Source organism: Gallinula chloropus (genome assembly GCF_964237585.1).
Source record: "Gallinula chloropus genome assembly, chromosome: 1".
NCBI lineage: Eukaryota > Metazoa > Chordata > Aves > Gruiformes > Rallidae > Gallinula > Gallinula chloropus.
In genome coordinates this window covers 50,809,332-50,827,803 of record NC_140085.1, presented here as the reverse complement: position 1 = coordinate 50,827,803, position 18,472 = coordinate 50,809,332, and the positions used below count along the sequence as shown (strand labels likewise).

At 44.3% G+C, this 18,472-nt stretch overlaps 1 protein-coding gene across 1 annotated transcript; it reads left to right on the top strand.

Moving 5' to 3' along the window:
* Window positions 1-7,032: 7,032 nt before the first annotated feature.
* Window positions 7,033-16,683, top strand: GTSE1 (G2 and S-phase expressed 1; the record flags this gene model as incomplete). The annotated part of the gene is made up of 11 exons (XM_084267134.1): window positions 7,033-7,111; window positions 7,760-7,823; window positions 7,904-8,522; window positions 9,351-9,521; window positions 9,917-10,061; window positions 11,090-11,467; window positions 11,660-11,732; window positions 12,083-12,331; window positions 14,053-14,233; window positions 15,294-15,434; window positions 16,387-16,683. 11 exons carry the CDS (start codon window positions 7,033-7,035, stop codon window positions 16,468-16,470), a joined length of 2,184 nt encoding a protein of 727 aa, XP_084123260.1. The 3' UTR covers window positions 16,471-16,683.
* Window positions 16,684-18,472: the final 1,789 nt, after the last annotated feature.

Here is an 18,472-nt window from a genome sequence, read left to right as displayed (position 1 = left end):
CGAGATCTTACAGAAAGTAGCTGAATTAGAAATACACATTTAACATTCACATACTCTTGTGTAACTGCAAATCAAATAAAACAGTTCACAATCATCAGGCAGCACCATGTTAGGACCACAAGAGGACTATTCTGTCAGCAGTTTGCTTTCCTATCCCTACCTGAGGGGAATGCAATGTGTGCAGCTTACCTTCTAGAAGCATTCATGGTGCCGTGGTGACTGCGCTCCCAATGCGTCAGGTTTCTCCTTGCAGAGAGGAAGAAGACCTTTCCTATCCTCTCGTTTCCTGGCACAAAAGAGGAAAATCTTCACTCAGTACCAACAAAAAGAATCTTTCTTCCAAGCTCACTGCCTTGACCAGTGCTAATCTGTGAGGACTCGATATGCATCAATCAAAGCTCTCAAATTGCTTGTTTTCTGAAGCTGGTTTTGACACAGTTCTTCAAGAAATTCCCTGGAGCAGCTCACAAGGCAAGTGATGAGTAATCCCAATGACGGGCTTCTTTTAGCTGCTGGGATCCCTTCTTATAAACAGTAGCTTGCTGCTAAAGTGTTGCCAAATTCATAGCAACACAAGTAATGCACAGATGGAGGGTGCTGGTGATGAAAAATGCAGGATGAGCTGTAACTTAGAACTACTTTCTATTAGGTCACAGGCTATTTTGGGGTAAAACTTAGTTCCTTTCTACAACTGCAATTTGGTTTAACCTGTCTGGAATGAAATTTCAAGCCACCATCACTTAGAGGTGCTCTAATATCTAAATAATGTTAAAATGAAAAAGTAGGTGCCTTCTTTATTAATCTGTTGGCTTTTATAACACGATCATATTCAAGATGCAGTATAACAACACAAAAGCATTTGGGCATTTAGGGTCATTAGTAACAAAGTTGCATACGACATACTCTTCCCTGACTACCTGGAGCTGTGAGTTAACAAGAGGCTGTGCCAGCACAGGTGGTCTCCCAAAAAGTTGGGCATTGCGTGCTGAGCTGGGTTAATGGTGGCTTTAGGGCAATAAATCTGGTGATCCACCAGCCACTTGTAGGGCTCATGAATATACAAATATAAATTCATAGTTTAGACAGACAGGCCAAAGTCCTTCTTTTCCAAAACAAAATGTGAACCCCTTCCTGCATCACGTTTAAACTGCCAAAAAAGGTTCTTCCTCGTTGAACTGTTACTTTAAGCTTATTGCCACCTATAATTATTGGTAAGACAAATCTGAACTTGCAGTCCTGGCACATTTCTAAAGGCTTTTGCCTTTCATTCACATAGCATTTATGTTTGTATATAAATAAAATTGGTTCCTTCAGTTTTAGTAAAACAATTAGCAATTTCCCAATATGCCTTGGAATATCACTTATACTCCAGAAAATTGCCAATGAGCTTGTTTACCCAGCCTCTCAGCGGTCTTCAAACTCTTTCCCATAAATAACATTTAGAAAAAAGAGCTATTTTCGTTTGATCAGCACTGGGACCATTTCACAGAGCCCCAGTCTGCCTTTGCTGTAAGTAAACTTGTTACGTCAGCGTGCACTTCAACAGAACTGCACGTGCTGTTTACTTCTAGAGGAAAACTGTGTCACTGGAACCAGTGGGGCTACTGAGGACATCCTATCATTCTTCATGATTATTCATACATTAAAGAAAGACAAACAGAAATATTGCAGTGGCTTGGAGGAAGAAATTTGGACATCAGTAAAGAACTGCTGACTTGAATCACTTCTGTTTTTCAGACCTGATCCTGAGATCAGGCAGTGGCCAGTGTTTGGATTCTGTTTCCTTAAATAACATATACAGAGTAGTGGGTGCTGCAATAAAAGCTATACACTGAATTTTTCCTGTATGTTTTTTACTTTTCTTTATACATTTTTTCCTACTTCAGTCCTGAAAGCTGTAGCACTAACAGCTTATTTGCCCCTTTTCCCGTTAGTTTCATCTTAGATTCCCATTTCTTAGCTGATCCTTTCACTTTTTGACTGAACTAAGTAAAAGGAGGCATGTGCAAGCCTCAACTCATGAGTCTGACATTGTTGGGGTTCGATCATATAATACACTCTTGAAATCTCCCATCTTTTATTCTTATATCATAATTTTTTGTATGGAAAAATATTCTTTATGATGTGCATGTCCCAGTTTTGTTAATACAGCCATGGACCCTTGCTCAACATACTGAAAAGAAACTGCTGCTGAGCTGCTACTAAGACATTCTATAGGCTAAAGCAATGCAAGAGAAAAACAATAAAAATGTAGGATTGAAATTGTTACATCAGTAATTCAAGGGAAGGGAAGGGGAGGGAAGGGAAGGGAGGGAAGGGAAGGGAAGGGAGGGGAGGGGAGGGGAGGGGAGGGGGAGGGGAGGGGAGGGGAGGGGAGGGAGGGGAGGGGAGGGGAGGGGAGGGGAGGGGAGGGAGGGGAGGGGAGGGGAGGGGAGGGGAGGGGAGGGGAGGGGAGGGGAGGGGAGGGGAGGGAGGGGAGGGGAGGGGAGGGGAGGGGAGGGGAGGGGAGGGGAGGGGAGGGGAGGGGAGGGGAGGGGAGGGGAGGGGAGGGGAGGGGAGGGGAGGGGAGGGGAGGGGAGGGGAGGGGAGGGGAGGGGAGGGGAGGGGAGGGGAGGGAAGGGAAGGGAAGGGAAGGGAAGGGAAGGGAAGGGAAGGGAAGGGAAGGGAAGGGAAGGGAAGGGAAGGGAAGGGAAGGGAAGGGAAGGGAAGGGAAGGGAAGGGAAGGGAAGGGAAGGGAAGGGAAGGGAAGGGAAGGGAAGGGAAGGGAAGGGAAGGGAAGGGAAGGGAAGGGAAGGGAAGGGAAGGGAAGGGATATAAAATCCTGAGATAAAAAGCTAGAAACAGAAACTGGGATAATGAGAATTGGCCTGTTTTACAAGCAACGAAGTATGACACTTCCCCACCTGACTGCCAGCCAGACGGGACTTCTGGGGTGATAAGGAGGGAGAAAAGGTGGGAGGTGAGTATGTTAATACTCAGCCTAGTAGCCCAGTTGTCCCAGCCACTTAGTGTGCATGTCAGCCAATACATAGGATACTTGCTAGACAGCCAAGCTGCGTACACACTGCTTTGCAAGGCTCCATGAAAGGTACCAAAATACCGTTACTCCAATAGAGAAAGGGCTACAAAATATTTTGTCTATATGAAAATCTGCAGGTCATGATTATCCGTTCTTGGTCAGCTGCTAAATTCCAGTCCAGTGACTTAGTCATCCCATAATACTCCGAACAGAATACATCACTCAACTACCATTTCTGAGGCAATGCATCTATGAGGATAAAACACTTGGCACTGCGCAGCATTAAATGTCAGAAGAAATGTGTAAGAGTGGTGTGGTGGTTTGACCCTGGCTGAAGGCCAGATGCCCACCAAAGCCGCTCTCTCACTCCCCTTTGCAGATGGACACAGGAGAAAATAGATACTGAGAGGCTCAGGAGTTAAGGACAGGGAGAGATCAGTCCACAATTAGCGTCCCGAGCAAAACAGACTCAGCGTGGAATAAAATGCATCTAATTTATTACCCAATGAGAACAGGGTGGGATGATGGAAACCACAGAATACATTGAGCTGAAAGGGACCCATAAGGATCACCGAGTTCAACTCCTGACTCCACACAGGGCCAGCCAAGTCAGAGCATGGGACCGAGAGCATTGTCCAGATGTTTCTTGAACATCTGTGACCACTTCCCTAGGGAGCCTGTTTCAGTGCTCGGCCACCCTCTCAGTAAAGAGCCTCTTCCTGACATCCAGCCTAAACCTCCTCTGTCGCAGTTTCATACCAAAATAAAAACCAAAATAAAACCCAACTAAAACCAAATCTTAAAACACCTTCCCCCACCTCTCCTTTCTTCTCAGCCTCAAGTTGATTGCCTATTTCTCTAACTGCCCCCTCCCCCCGCCCCCTGCCCAGCACAGGGAGATGGGGAATGGGGGTTTTGATCAGTTCAACATGAGCTGTCTGTGCTGCTCCTTCCTTCCCAGAGAGAGGTCTCCTCACACTATTCCCCTACCCTGCATGGGGTCCCTCTCACAGGACACAGTCCTCTACAAACTTCTCCAATGTGAGTCCTTCCCATGGGGGCTTCAGTTCTTCATGAACTGCCCCAGTGTAGCTTCCATGGGGTGCAGACCTTCAGGACCAGACGGCTCCAGCACAGTCCCCCATGGGATCACAAGTCCCCCCAGCAAACCTGCTCTGGTGTGGGCTCCTCTCTCCATAGGTTGCAGGTCCTGTCAGGAGCTTGCTCCAGCCTGCGCTTCCCACCAGGTCACAGTGTCCTTCTTGTGTCCCCACCTGCTCCACCATGGGGTCCTCCACGGACTACAGGTGGGATCACTACTCCCTGTGATCTTCCATGGGCTGCAGGGGGACAACTTGCTCCACCATGGTCTTCTCTGTGGGCTGCTCCAGTACCTGGAGAACCTCATCCCCCTGCTTCTTCACTGACCATAGTGTTTGCAGAGTTTCTTACATCTTCTCACTTCCTTCTCTGGTGGCAAAAAGTGGCCAACTGTTTGGGGTTTTCTTTCCCCTCCCTTCTTAAATATGTTATCCCAGACATGGTACCACCATTGCTGATTGACTTGGCCTTGGCCAGCAGTGAGTCTATCCTTGAGCCAGCTGGTATTGGCTCTGCTGGACCTCAGGGAAGCTTCTAGCAGCTTCTCGCAGAAGCCACCCCTGCAGCCCCCTACCACTGACAAAACCTTGCCACACAAACCCAAAGCACATGGTGTTTTCCTGGTGTTCCTTATTGACATAGGTCTACTTTTAAAACCACTTTGTCAGTCAGCCCATATTAGCTATCAGTAGCTGGGACTGGCACCCAGGAATCTTGCTGTTCCTTATGCCAGCTTTGGAACAGATACACGTGCCTTTTGGTGCCGTTATTAGGTCCATCATATCCAGCAAAGTGATGGAGTGAAGCAGGAACATGATAAATATTAGTTGGTCAGCAACAAACTATCTAAAGGATGTGCAAAATTCCACCTAAACAACTGCCATGTTAGTGCACTGTGTGCATTGTGATAGCTCAGAAAACAGCTTATCTCAGAGAACGGAGTGATAAAGAGGAAGAGGAAGAACAGGAAGGCACCTCAACTCTGCAGAACACACTCTGTGGCTTTGTTAGCAAGACAAAAGCTAGAGCTCACTAAAAGGACTGGTAAGGAAGATGAGTAGATGAAGAAAACGGCCATCCAGTGTCTTTGAAGTCCACCAAGAGATTATAATGCTCATGCAGGAGCGGGTGATAATGGGTTCTCACAACGGCAAAAACTATCCATCTTTTGGAAACCCTATGGATGTGCACATATGCCTTGTATAAAACTGTGTGACTGACCCTTTAGATCTCCAGTGCAGCCCAATGCTGCAGTAAAGAATACCTGCTTAATAGTCACCAAGACCACTGAGTTTTGATTTCAGCTTTTCACAGCATCAGGACAAAAGGAGTTTGCCTGTACCCTCCACCACAGCTGTGCCAGGCTCTGAACCTTGCCAGGGGCCTGAACCCAAGTCCTTCAGCACTGCCCAGACACTCGAGGCAGCCCAGCCTTCCTCCTCCTTTTATACTTTCCTTCCCTTCCCCTTTTCCTTTTCCTTTTCCTTCCCCTTCCCTCCCCTCTTCTCCTCCCACTCCCTCAACTTCCCCTCCCCTCTCCTTTCCTCCTCCCTTTCCCTTTCCTCCCCTCCCCTTCCCCGGAGGAGCGATAAGCAGCGGGGATGCAACAGCAAGGCTGGGACCCACACTAAGGCGCAGAGGGCGCCAAAGACAGAGGCCTGCGAGGCCAAGCGGAGCAGGAGGGCCAGACATGGCTGCCAGCAGGCATCCGGCTGCAGTCCTGGGTACTCTGATGCCCCAGAGGCCCAGCTCTAGTCGTACAAGCAGTGACGGATATTTACATGCGTACAGCTCTAGCTGCATGAGCAGTTACATATATTTATCCTGTTAGAAGCTGGCCGCGGGGGGGGTGTGGGGGTGAGGGGGGGGGGAGGAAGGCCCTCTCTGCCACAACTACAAGGCCCAGAATGCCCCGGGAGGGGGGTGGGGGGGGCGGGTGCCGTGCGCATCGTTCGAACGTGCCAATGAGGGCGCGCGGGGCGCCTCACGTGAGCGGGCCGCTAGTTCAAACGTCCGGGCGGCAGCGCTGCGGCTCGGTGCTTGTGCGCAGGTGAGTGGGGTGCCGGCGGCCTTCCCCCGAGGCCCGGCTGCGGGGGGGCTGCGGCCGGGGAGGACCCTGAGGGAACCTGCCTGAGGTGGGGCGGTGGGAGGTCGGCGGGAGAGCAGGGCGGCTCCTCGCGGGGCTCCGTGTGGCTTGGAAGCGTTCCCTGGGGGTGGTGCTCCCCCTCGGCTCCGGGGGGCTCCGCTGAGCTCCCCCGTGAGGGGCCGGTCCTGGTCGCCCCGCGCCAGGAGCCGGTCCCGAGGGTCTCCCGACTAAGCTCGGCCAAAGCCCGAGCGCGCGGCGCTAAAGGCGGGGGCGAGGCGGCCTCTGCTCGCAGGAGGCTCGCGTTTGGTGCGTTGCAGGCTGCAGGCCAAAGGCGCTGCCCTCAGCGCGGCGGGAGCGCGTTTCCTCCGCGGCGCGGAGACGCGCCGAGCCTCGGTTATGCTGGCCCTGAGTTAGAGGGGCCAAAAGCGTCTTTTGGCCTGTGGGGTGGGAGTGTCCCCACCGCGGCCGCCCGGCTGTGCTCCCCGCTGGAGCCCTGTGCCTCGAGCACAGAGTTCGCGTTAGGGAATTCCCGGGATCCAAACCATCGCCGCTGTATTTGAAGGCCGCAAGGCAGCGTAAGGAAGTGGTCTCCGATAATTCGACAGCACCTTTCGAGACAAGATGGCGAGATGTGTGGCAGCCCGTAAGCCACGCCTTTGTGTCCGCCCCTAAGCATAACATCAGAGTCTTCAAAGGCAACACTTGCCTCCTTGCTGATTTCGCAGTGCCATGAAATTCTGTGAGCTTACTCTTTGTTTGTGGGTTGGTTTTTTTTTTCCTTTCTTAAAACCTACTGCATTGCTAATTCTCTTATTTTCCAGGCGCTATGGAGGGAGGAAAAGAAATGGCAGCGCATTGCTCCAGTCATGTGGCTGAAGAAAAGCAGGGGATTTGCATGAACCCTGGTAGGTGGAGACCACTGTAGGATGCGCTCTGCCTGGTGCATCCTCTCACGGGCTGCTGCTGTTGGTGGCTTCCGACTTAAAGCCTCCTTGAGAGCTTGTGGAGTGATGGTGCTACAGCATGTGTAGTAGAGACACAATGTTATCAACCTCTCTTCTGTATACCTAATCTGAGCTCCTCCCTCTTCCTTACCTGTCTGCTGTGGATTCAATTAATATTTGGTGTATATATTAGCTATCAGGAGAACTGTCTTTTTCACTGGCTCCTGTTACTGTCATGATCTGAAACAGAAAGGAAACAGCTATTAGGACAACTGTGTTGTCATATAGTTCTAGAGTATATATTCTCACTTTGCCAGAGTAGAAAATGCTGATACCTCTTCCTAAAGCTAGACCCCATGTGTCTATTACGGATGCTTAGAAATTAGCATTAAGATCATTCATGACATTTGGGCACTTATCAGTGTAATGATCATATTCACAGCTGTACCTTCGATGTCTTTGACCTAAAGCATATTTTTATTTTTTTAATTATATAGAGTTGGTGGCTAAAACTTTCTTTGCTATCTGACATCAGCTTCACCAGATTGCCAAAACATAATGCAGTCACTTCAACAAATCCCTACTTTAACAAAATCCTTGTTGTTACAGTTGAAGACTTTCCTCTTCTGACTGATGAAAAGTTCGATTTTGACCTTTCACTCTCTCCAGCAAGGTAAGTGAAGGGTCTACATATAAATATACCTTTAAAACAGACATGTGCAAGGTACTGGGCTAACTTACTTTTCTTCATAGTGAAAATGAAGATGAAGTTTTTGTTGGACCTTTGGGACACAAAGAAAAATGTATTTCTGTCCACATTGAAGCAAAGAAAAGTGCTGAAAAAAAGAGGGCACCTGCTTCTGATGATAAACTCCAGTGGAGCCCACTTACAGGAGAGAAATTTGTGGAAATTTTCAAAGAAGCTCACTTGCTGGCGCTGCGAATAGAGACTGTAAACAAGAATGCACAGGCTAAAATAAACCAGTCAGAAGAATGTGGAAACAAGATCGTAGAAAAATTTGTGGAGGACTCTAAGTCAAAACTGAAAGTATTGACAAACCCAAATACAACAAAAAGCCCCAGGGCAATTAAAAGGGAGACATACTGTGTGTGGGATAGCCCAGCGTGTCAGCTGCCACCTTGTTTTCTGAAGGAATCAGATATGCTTTTATCAGATGACAAAACACAGGCTTTTCATACTCCTCCAAACAGAAGCCCTGTTAAAATTCGTGTATCTCCTATCAAAATTACTGATTCGCCTCTGACACAAGAACAGAAAACTAAGGGAAGAAATACGAAGGCAACTGGCAAACTACCAAGGGCAAAACCTTCATCCACTCTTAGAAAAAGTGATTTGCTGACTACTGAAAAGGTAAAGACAGCTTGTGGGCAACGTTTTCTTTGAAGGTGGCCTTTGTGTGTTTTAGGAATATTTAAACTGTGTACAAGCTTTTATTTTTAAAAGTAAACTTTAATCTTCTGGAGTTTCTCTACCTCATGAGATCCTTAGCCAGGAATGTTGTTATATATAACGACCTTCCAGTACCTGAAGGGGTCTGCAAGAAAGCTGGGTAGAGCCTTTTTAGAAGGACACGTAGTGACAGGACAAGGGGGAATGGTTTTAAATTGGAAGGGGGTAGATTTAAATTGGATATTAGGAAGAAATTCCTCACTACAAGGGTGGTGAGGCAATCAAATCCTTTGATTATTTTGTGGTGTAATTCTCTTTGATTTTTGGGTGTTGTAGGAAAAAGCACGGTCTTAATGCTTTAACTAGCCAAACGGTACCTCACTGTCTAAGTGGACAGTTTGGATGACATGGTCTGCTACTGTAGTGTCTTGTCTTTTAGGAAGCTAGAGTAAAGCAGAAGAGTAGGAATTAAATGGAGATGTCATAGCTCTAAGGAACAGCTGTTGTTATATGTAGGTGAACGTGGTTTTATGGAATTTGTGCTGAATAATTGTTGTTACAGAACTGCCTGTAGGGTGATGTCCAGCATTTGGGAGCATGTTCCAGTACTTGGCAAACACTCTCTTTAGACTAAATTACATTAGTCTAAAGACTAAGGATTTGTCTGGCTTCAAAGGATTCTTCATTGCTTGTTGTCTAGGTTTCTTAACAAAGTCAACTAGTGTAAAAAGCTTATAGTGGTTTCTAGAAACACTAGTAGCTTTTAAAATGTTGCATTGAAATTTGCAGCCCAAGCCAGGAAAGCATACTAATTTTTCTACAAAGGGAAACTTGAACAGCATGGGATCATCTGAAGATCTAACCTCTGATAAATCCAGTGCTGCTTCAGATGTCTTTGAGTCTTCGTTCAGTAGCAGTTCCTCGGTGCAGGAAAAAAAAGCCCTTCCTGCACCAAGTAAGGTAAGGGCAAGCAATGTTAATATGAAAATACTTTCTGTGATGTTCTGATAAACTATACTTTTTACTTCCTAGTTTATAGTTATATTGCTGTGTATAATGGTTTTAAGGAACAGTAGTCTCTGTTCTGTAATCAGAATCACAGAGCTGAGGTTGGAAGTGATCTCTGGAGGTCATCTGGTCCAACCCCCTGCTCAAGCAGGGCCAGCTGGAGTTAGATGTTCCAGTTCTGTATAATAAACCAGGTATAATGAGCTATCTCTAAGAAAACTCACCTTTTAAATTGTAATCTGGGGGATGAAGTATCAGAAATAGCTGTGATAGCAAGAAAAAGCATGGCAAACTAACGTGATAAATATTTCTTTTTCCTTTTGAATGAACTACATTCTTTGATTCAGCCTGGCTTAAAGAAGGCAACACATCTGAAACTTCCTGGTGTTGCCTCTGGTCTCACAAGAGGGACTACTTCATCTTCATCATTGGCTTCAACCACAAACTTGAGTCTGAATTCAAGTTTACCCATTTCTCCCATAGGAAAATATGGTAATCAATCTTTCTACAGATATGTGCCACAGTCCAATTTTTATGTAGCCAAGCATGTCTTTTAGCTTTGGATGTTTTTCAGTGGTGTCCAGTACATACAAGCAGTAAGAAAGGATCTGAGTGAAGAATAACATTTTATAGCCTAGCCCAATAAATCCCTGTGGTCTAATGAGAAGTCTTTTGCTTCTATCACTTGTAAAAACCAGATTCATGTAAGCCTGATGTCTACATGCAAGGGTCTGACACTGCTAGAAAGTAAGCAGTGCCTCAGGAAGCCTCTTCTGTTTGTGCATGATCTTTTCTATTATAGCAAAATACGTGAGCTTCTCAAAGCTGTAAGCTTTGGTTGTATTCAGTTGTGTTGTATATGTTACTATAAGACACCAATTTAACCCTTTCGTTAAGCCTCAAAATATCAGAAAATGTCCTAAAAATACTGTTAGGTGTAAGCACCACAGTTCTTGTAGATGTATTAAAATGCCAAGTTACTATGGCATTTTTTTCCTACTTTGTATCTGGGTGGATAATATATCAGTAACAGTTAAAGCTGAAGAATTATTTTCTGATAGAAGTGTCTGTTCAGGATTCATTCCATTAATAAAAGTAACCTACAGACTAAAAGTAAGAACTATAGAGAAAACTGAGAAAAGCACTTTGGGGTCATTTAGTCTGTGGTGTTTGAACGGTTACCCTCTTGAATGGCTGCTGAAGGGAACAGAGCCAGCTATGGTGGGAGAAAGTGTTGAAAATGTAACTTGAATCTGCAAGGTATTTTGTCTTTCCTTGATGAATATTCTTTGACTTCAATTGAAGTAATTCAGGATTTTGGTGAGGAGATTTTTCTAAACCAGACAAAATTGGCAAAGAATTCAGAGAATAAGCTCTCAGTGTTAAGTGCTCTTAAACATGAGTTGCTTGAACATATACCTAAATGCTGTAAATCACTGGTTTTCTGTGTGAGCATAATTATTCTGCTTAGTCAAGAAATTAGCAATAAGCAATAAGTGTAATTTAACTTTCTATTTCAGGAAAATCAAGCGTGTCTTCAAAAGTTAGTGTGAGTGGCTCTAAGCTTTCATCTAGCACGAGCCGGCTGGCCTTTGTCAGACCTACCAGTGTGTCATCTCTGCAGGCTGCCAACGCTGAGAAATCCAGGAGGCAAGCAAGATCAGCTAGTACTTCCAAAATATCTAGTGCTGTAAGCTCGGCTAAATCTTCAGTTACTGTACCATCATCTGAGGCTGTAGGCAGTGGAATTCAGAGGCAGAGCTCTGTTCCCAGTTTGGAGAAGCTATGTCAGCAGAATAAAGATGGAAGTGCAACAAAAGGAAGGCTGTGTCCAAAGCCCAAAGCTGGAGCTCTCTCAATTCCTGCAAGTCAAACTAAGGTTCCAGTGAAGACTGGAGGTAAGCACGTACTCCTCATGACTTATCTTCCAGCTTGGCTGTTATAAGCAAATGTTACATTGAATCCTTGTTACTTATTTCATTACACTTCTGTCTACCATTTGGATGGAATTAGTATTTCAACTGACAGGTATCTGTTGGGGTTTTTTAATAAGTGAATGTGAAGAGCAATAACAAATCCTTTCTCTGTAGGTACACCGCCAAACAAACCCGCACCAAAAGCAATGCCATCTCTTGGATTAACATTTAGTGGCACGCCTAGAAGGTAGGGCTTCACTGAAAATCAAATGTCCTGAGGCATACTCGTAAGAATGCAACATGGCTGGGTGTTGCAACAGTCTTTAAAAGGCAACTTCATTGTCTAGTCCCTTGAGACCCTTCAGGTTAGCTGTGTTAATGCCTATTGGGACCAACTTAAAAACCCAGAGCTAAAACATTCACCCCCCCCCTTCAGAAGGAGAGGGTTTTCTGCTAAATAGTCATTCATAAAAAAAAAATTGAGATAAAGCCCTTGCTATGCTGTGATTATGAACTTTGTCATGATTACTGTTTCCTTACTGACCAAAGGGAAAACTCTTTCTAGAAGCTTTTGGCTAATGCATGTTCTGTTTTTAGTGTGCTGGCAGCCAGCACTCCTGTGAAAGCCTCAGAAGGTAGGATCTTTCAGACTTCTTCTCTTCCTGAGAAGCCTGTCGTCGCCACTCCCGCTAGTCTGAAGCGGTCCGGCTTACCTACGCCTGTCAAGCGTCTCTCAGGGTTTCCAGCAGTGACTCCCAGAACCATCCCAAGAATGCAGTTTTCTCCATGTGTTGAGTCTGTTCGCCAAAGTTACAGCTTTTCTACCAGAAAGACTCTTCCAGCTGGGTAAGACAGAAGCCTCCATATATGAAATAAGCATTGTAGGCAAACTGCCTCTAAATGACTTAATAATGGCTTTCAGGTTTCTAGGACCTCTGGTAAATGTTAGAATAAAGCACTTCAGCATAGATGCTGTATTGACATAAAAGGTTTGTATGTTGTGACTAGTAAAATACTATACTCCTTACTGAAATGATCCAGTATCCAACATTAAAGAATTAGAAGATTATTTGTATTGCCCCTATACTCAGCATTAGTGAGGCTGCACCTCGAGTGCTGTGTCCAGTTCTGGGCTCCTCGACATAAGAAGGACATTGAGGTCCTCGAGCTTGTCCCCAGAAGGGCAACCAGGCTGGTGAAGGGCCTGGAGGGCAAATCCTATGAGGAGTGGCTGAGGAAGCTGGGGATGTTCAGTCTGGAGGAGAGGAGGCTGAGGGGAGACCTTATCACCACCTACAACTATCTGAAGGGAGGTTGTAGAGAGGTGGGCAATGGTCTCTTCAGCCAGGTGACAGGAGATAGGACAAGGGGAAATGGCAAGAAGCTGCACCAGGTCAGGTTCAGATAGATGTTAGGAAAAAATTCTTTACTGAAAGAGTTGTCAGGGCCTGGAACAGGCTGCCCAGGGAAGGGGTTGAGTCACCTTTCCTGGATGTTTTCAAAAGATGGGTAGATGAGGTACTTAGGGATATGGTTTAGCTTAGGATGGGAATGGTTGGACTTCGTGATCTTAGTGTTTTTTTCCAACCTTGTAATTCTGTGATATTTCTCAAGCTAGCAGACAACTGAAGACTTGGATCTGATGCTCTGATTGAAAACAGATTTGGTGTTGGTGTTGTTTTGCTGTTGCCTTCTGATGAATGGAAGTAGCTGGTTAAAGTACACATCACTCTGTTGCCAATGCGTCTGTAAAATTACGCTTTGTTAAAGCATCAGTCAGAAAGCCAAGGATTTAGTTGACTGAACTGCAGTTTCTTAGTGGGTCTGCCTATGCTTAATTTGAAATCAATGCTTGCAGAATGGGTGAATCCTATGCTCTTGTTAAATATGTATTTTTCTGTGGAAAAACAATTGCTGCTGCCTTCACCTTATCTGCCCAGCACTTTCTCACAAGTGCCATATATATATATATATGCAGGCTTGATTCATGGGTGATAATGAACAGTAGTAAAGCAGGAATGATTCATGGCTAGAGGACTCTTCCTGTATGTCAAGTTACTTAGGCCAAAAGTCAAAAATAGTCTATTCTCTCAAGGAAACAATTACTCTTTATATAATGGTTTTATCATATTAATCAGATTCCAATTCCTGGTCTTCCGGCTGCTGTCAGTAGTTCTGTCATCAAAGACTGTAGTGGGCTGCTCAGTGATATGCAGTATCAGTATTTATTTGATAGTTGTTTTTTACCAATGTTAAAAAAAAAAACCCAAACAAACCACAAAATCCTACATGTGAAGTTAAGGCTACATGTATAGGCTAATCTAAGATTAAATTTGTCATTATCCTGAAGTCATCTTTTTCTTGCATGGGTTGGTTATAAATTTATTGCTGTGTGAACTGTCTTGTATATTGCAGGTAATGAGTGTACTTTTGGATTAGGCTATGGGAAGCTTTTTGGTAGTGAAAGCTTTGGGGAGGGAAAAGGAGAAAATAAGGTTAGGGCTTGTCTGTATTAGAAGTTCAGTCTGATTGAAGAATTCAATTACTGGTAATGCTTTTTTCCCTAGTTCTGAACAGACAAAAGAGACTAAGACACAGATATCTTCTTCAGAAGATGATATATCTCCTCCACCAGTGCTACCTCTTGCACTTAACTTCTCACCAGAAAAAAAATGTCCAGAAGAAATGGAAAATGAATTAAAAGAGGCTGAAGTACAAAATCAGCTGGCTGAAGAGAAACAAACTGAGGTAAGAATGAATACATTTTGCTACAGAGCTACTAAGTAAACTGCTTGAAAACAAACTTTCAAGATGAGGGGTAAGTAGAAAAGCCACTTCAGTACCTGCAAAGTCAAATGGATTAACGCTAAGCCTGTGCACCCTCTAGTGCCTATTTGTAGCATTGATCATCTGTTCGGTGTTTCCTCCAAGTTCCCTTTTTAAAGCTGAATGGTCAAATACTTGTGGATTTCATATTAAACTTCCATTTCTGGGTAAGTGTTGTCAAATCCCTGTGGATTTGATTAGAAAAGCAGTGTCACAGGGCAGCTCCTGCCTTTGTTGCAGCAATAAAGCCCTTCTGGAAGAAAAAGAAAATGCACTGCTGTAGCTAAACTTAATCATCTAACAGCAGTGTAAATCTGCATATGAGTGAGGATTCGACCCCAAAGCCCATGGAGCAGTACATTTACTTGTGTCATGCACCTAATTCAGTGAGCATTCTTCCCCTTGACCAAGAATCCACTGGCTTCATGTTGAAAGCTGGCAGGCACTCCACAGGCATTAAGGCAGAAGCACTGAACAGGTAGTTCTGACATATTAACCCCTCAAAGTGGCTATTAATTTATAAGTATTCAGGCATAGAATAATATGTAGATTAATTATGTTATTGCATCTGTATTTTCCTGATTAGCTTTATGACATACGAAGTATCTGTTACAGAATTGCTTAGCACATGTGTAGTTAAAGTGGACAAAAGCATAACTAAAGTTTGGAGCTCTACAGAGAATAGTTTATATGGCTAAATAACTGCACAATAATAAAATCATTTAAATATTGACTTAGGACTCTCTTAAATTTTACTCAACCCTCCTGTTAAGTGAGGAATTGATTTATGCCTCAAGGAGCTCTCTTGCTTTGTCTCACTACATTGTCCCTGCTTGTGATGCTAGCCTGCATGAAAAACAGCCAACCTGTAAATTAATCCTGTTATTTGTGCAGCTGTATTAATAAACTGACTGCCTAAATGTGTATGAAGGAAGCATGGAGAACAGAGGGGGTATAACCTGAACTATCTTTTCCTTTTAAGGCCTTATTGATAGATATTGGAGCAGACAAATGTCTCCCACACACTTTGGAATGTGAAAGTAGGCCTCTGATTGACCTTTCCAATACTCCTGAAGTGACTAAGATTACTCCTCTAAAGCCTGTCGCCTTGGAGCAGGTCAAGGTAAGTTCTAGTCAAGTGCAAATATGCTAGGAGGAAAATGTCAGTTGGCTGCATATATTTGTCTGCAGAGCAGCTCCACAGTACTGTAAGAATCATTTAATATTAGCTCAATATGTTCAGGATGATAATACATACTAAGATGCTCTTAAGTAAAGAGAAGGTAATGTCTAAAATCAGCGTGCTCTAAACTGGAGCTCGGTGAGCCATCTGCAAACAGGAGGATGGGAGAAGGAACTTGATGCTTCAAGCGCTTATAGAGTGACACTGTTCTGAAGCAGGGAGTGAACAGTGCCTTCAGTGGTGTAGGAATGCTTTTCCCTTGCAAAGTTTCAGTTCTTGGTGGCAGCAGCAGCTCACTTTGGGCAAAACAGCTGGGCTGTCTCTCCTGTTCAACTCCTTAGCTGAAAGGTTCGTATTGGCATCTCAACTTCACAAGCGTTTCTGGGCAAGTGTCACTTGCACACCAGTGACTTGAAGGTAGATGCTGTTAGATACTGTCAGGTGAATGGTGGTGGTGGTAACAATGTGGATGTAGCCTCTGATATTAAATGTAGCTGGGATCAATTTAATATCGGGTCCTTCAGAGTATCTCAGAAGAGGATCATGGTAGTCATGACTTCTGAGCTCCTCTGAGCATGCCCCCAGAAGTGCTCTGCCCTGCATGGAAGACAGAGTCACTTGAATAGGTATAACAGTGAAACTGAGGAAAGCCTTTTGGGCTTTTAAAGTGAGTGAGTACAGGCAATAACTACCTCCTGAGAAGCTTGTGCTTGTCTAAGAATGAGGTGGGTGTTTAAAAGCTTGAGTGTGATGCTTGTACCTGTGTCTTCTGGGAACTGGTAGGAATTCTAGACACAAAAATGTATTTGAGGATGATGTTAGATATTATTGCTATTAGTGGTTATGTACAACAGCTGACTACAATAGCTAAATTTTATTGTTTTTCTTTCAGCTAATTGATTTGAGTTCACCTCTTATCACTCTGAGTCCTGATGTAAACAAAGAAAATCTGGATTCCCCTCTACTCAAGTTCTGAACTCAAGCTGAAATGAAGAATTCTTGGTGCCTGTGATATTTAAGATGCACAAGTTTTACCCTTTGCTGATACAGTTTTTAAGATGGCTGTAGATTATCTGATGAACACAACAATTCTAGCAGACCTGATACAGTCAAATCAGGTCCGGTTAATGGTTCTGCTCGTGGGTGCGTTGCAATTGATGTATTTAAACTGTGCTGCTTGAAGGCAAGAAGGCATGTTCTCTGTATTGTTTCTTACCAGGTGTCCCTTGATTCCTTATTTTCTATGTGCAACGAAGATTTAATTTTAAATAAATTTTTTTAATTGTTGTACAAAATAGCAGCCTTTTATTGCAGGCTTTGGTTAGACTATGTTAGTGTTTCACTATCAAATGCTAAGATGTAGGTAAAGCTAGTGAACCTGAGGGTGGTTTTCATACAGAAGAGGAAGTTTGGAGAGAAATGTTTCACTGTTGAATGCTAGTGGAGTACACTGACAGCAACAGCTGAATTTGCATGATTCAAAGGAGAAATCAACAGCTTGTTACTGCCAGATGGTTTAGTCTTGACATTTGAAGGTTAAACTCGAGCTTTCTCACTCTCAAAGAATAGAAAGACACTTTCTGAACTGAGTTTCCCACACTTGGGTAACACCTGGGGATTTTAAATACAGGGAGGCAACTAGAAATGAAAAAGGACACAGTAGTAGCCTGTAACTGTTGAAACAACAAGCCTGTTTTGGAGACTTCTGCTGGGTATGTACTAGTTTAATACACATCTAAGTTTATCAAGAGCTGGAAATTTTTTAGCTGTTTTGTATTAATTCAAAAAGGGGTGGAAGTTGGGAGACAAAGTGGTCAGGTGAGTGTGACAGATGTTTTGATGCTGACCAAGGCTGCTGTCTTGACTTCATCTGAAGGCACTTACCATCTCAGCACAGCTGCCTTTTCTGTGGTTACTGCACTGTCAGGCTCCTTTCTGAATGAAGGCTATGTGCTCCTACCAAATATGAGCATGTAGAATTTGTGTAGTTTTCTCTACTTGTTTTCTCTCTGTGAAAGTGAAAGGGTTCCTTCAACTGCAGCATCTACTAAAACTTGGTTTGAGCCAGTACTGTGTAGTTGAAATCAATACTCAAGCCAGGTCCTCATCTAGTCTTTAAACAGGAGAAGAAATCAGTTTGATTCACTTAGAAATATGCGAAATAGAGGGGAGATAATGTTTGGTTTTTCTTTTAATTCTCATCAGTGAGGTATTTGTGGTTACTTTTTTAAAAGAGGCAAAGGCCTTATCCCTTGTACTTCAAGGACTGGCAAGAGAACCAAGAACTGAGCCTTGAGCACTACATTTTGTGAATGTATGCTTCTGCAGGCATCAGATCTAAATCCTGGGTTTGAGCATGACTGTGACACTTCTGAACAAGCAGCACCCCCTCCTCCAGGTTCCATCCTTCAAGCTCAAATCCAGTTGAAGAGTGAGGCTGTGAAAAGCCAAAATCAAAACTCAGTGGCCTTGGTGACTATTGAGCAGGTATTTATTGCAGTGCTGGACAGCACAGGGGATCCCTCCTCCTAATGTGTGTGCCATAAAGGGTCGGTTACACAGCTTTTATACAAGACATACATGCATGTTTGTAATATGCATATTCATAGGCTTCCAAGGTATGGTTAACTTTATGAGAACTCATTACTGCCCACCCACCTACCCCACCCTCTTAATCTCTTGGTGGGCTTCAAAGACACTTGATAGCTGTTTACTTCATTTACTCCTCTTCCTTACAGGTCCTTTGGGTGAGCTTTAGCTTTTGCCTTGCTAACAAAGCCACTGAGCTGGTTCTGCAGACTTGAGGTGCCTTCCTGTTCTTCCTCTTCATCACACCCTTCTGAGATAAGCAGTTTCTCCTGTGCTATCCCCATGCACCCAGGGGCAGTCCTTTAGGCAGAACTTATCTCATCCTTTACAGTTTGTTGGTGAGCAACCACTACTTAGTGTTCCCTGCTTCAAGAGCCAGGGACTGTTGA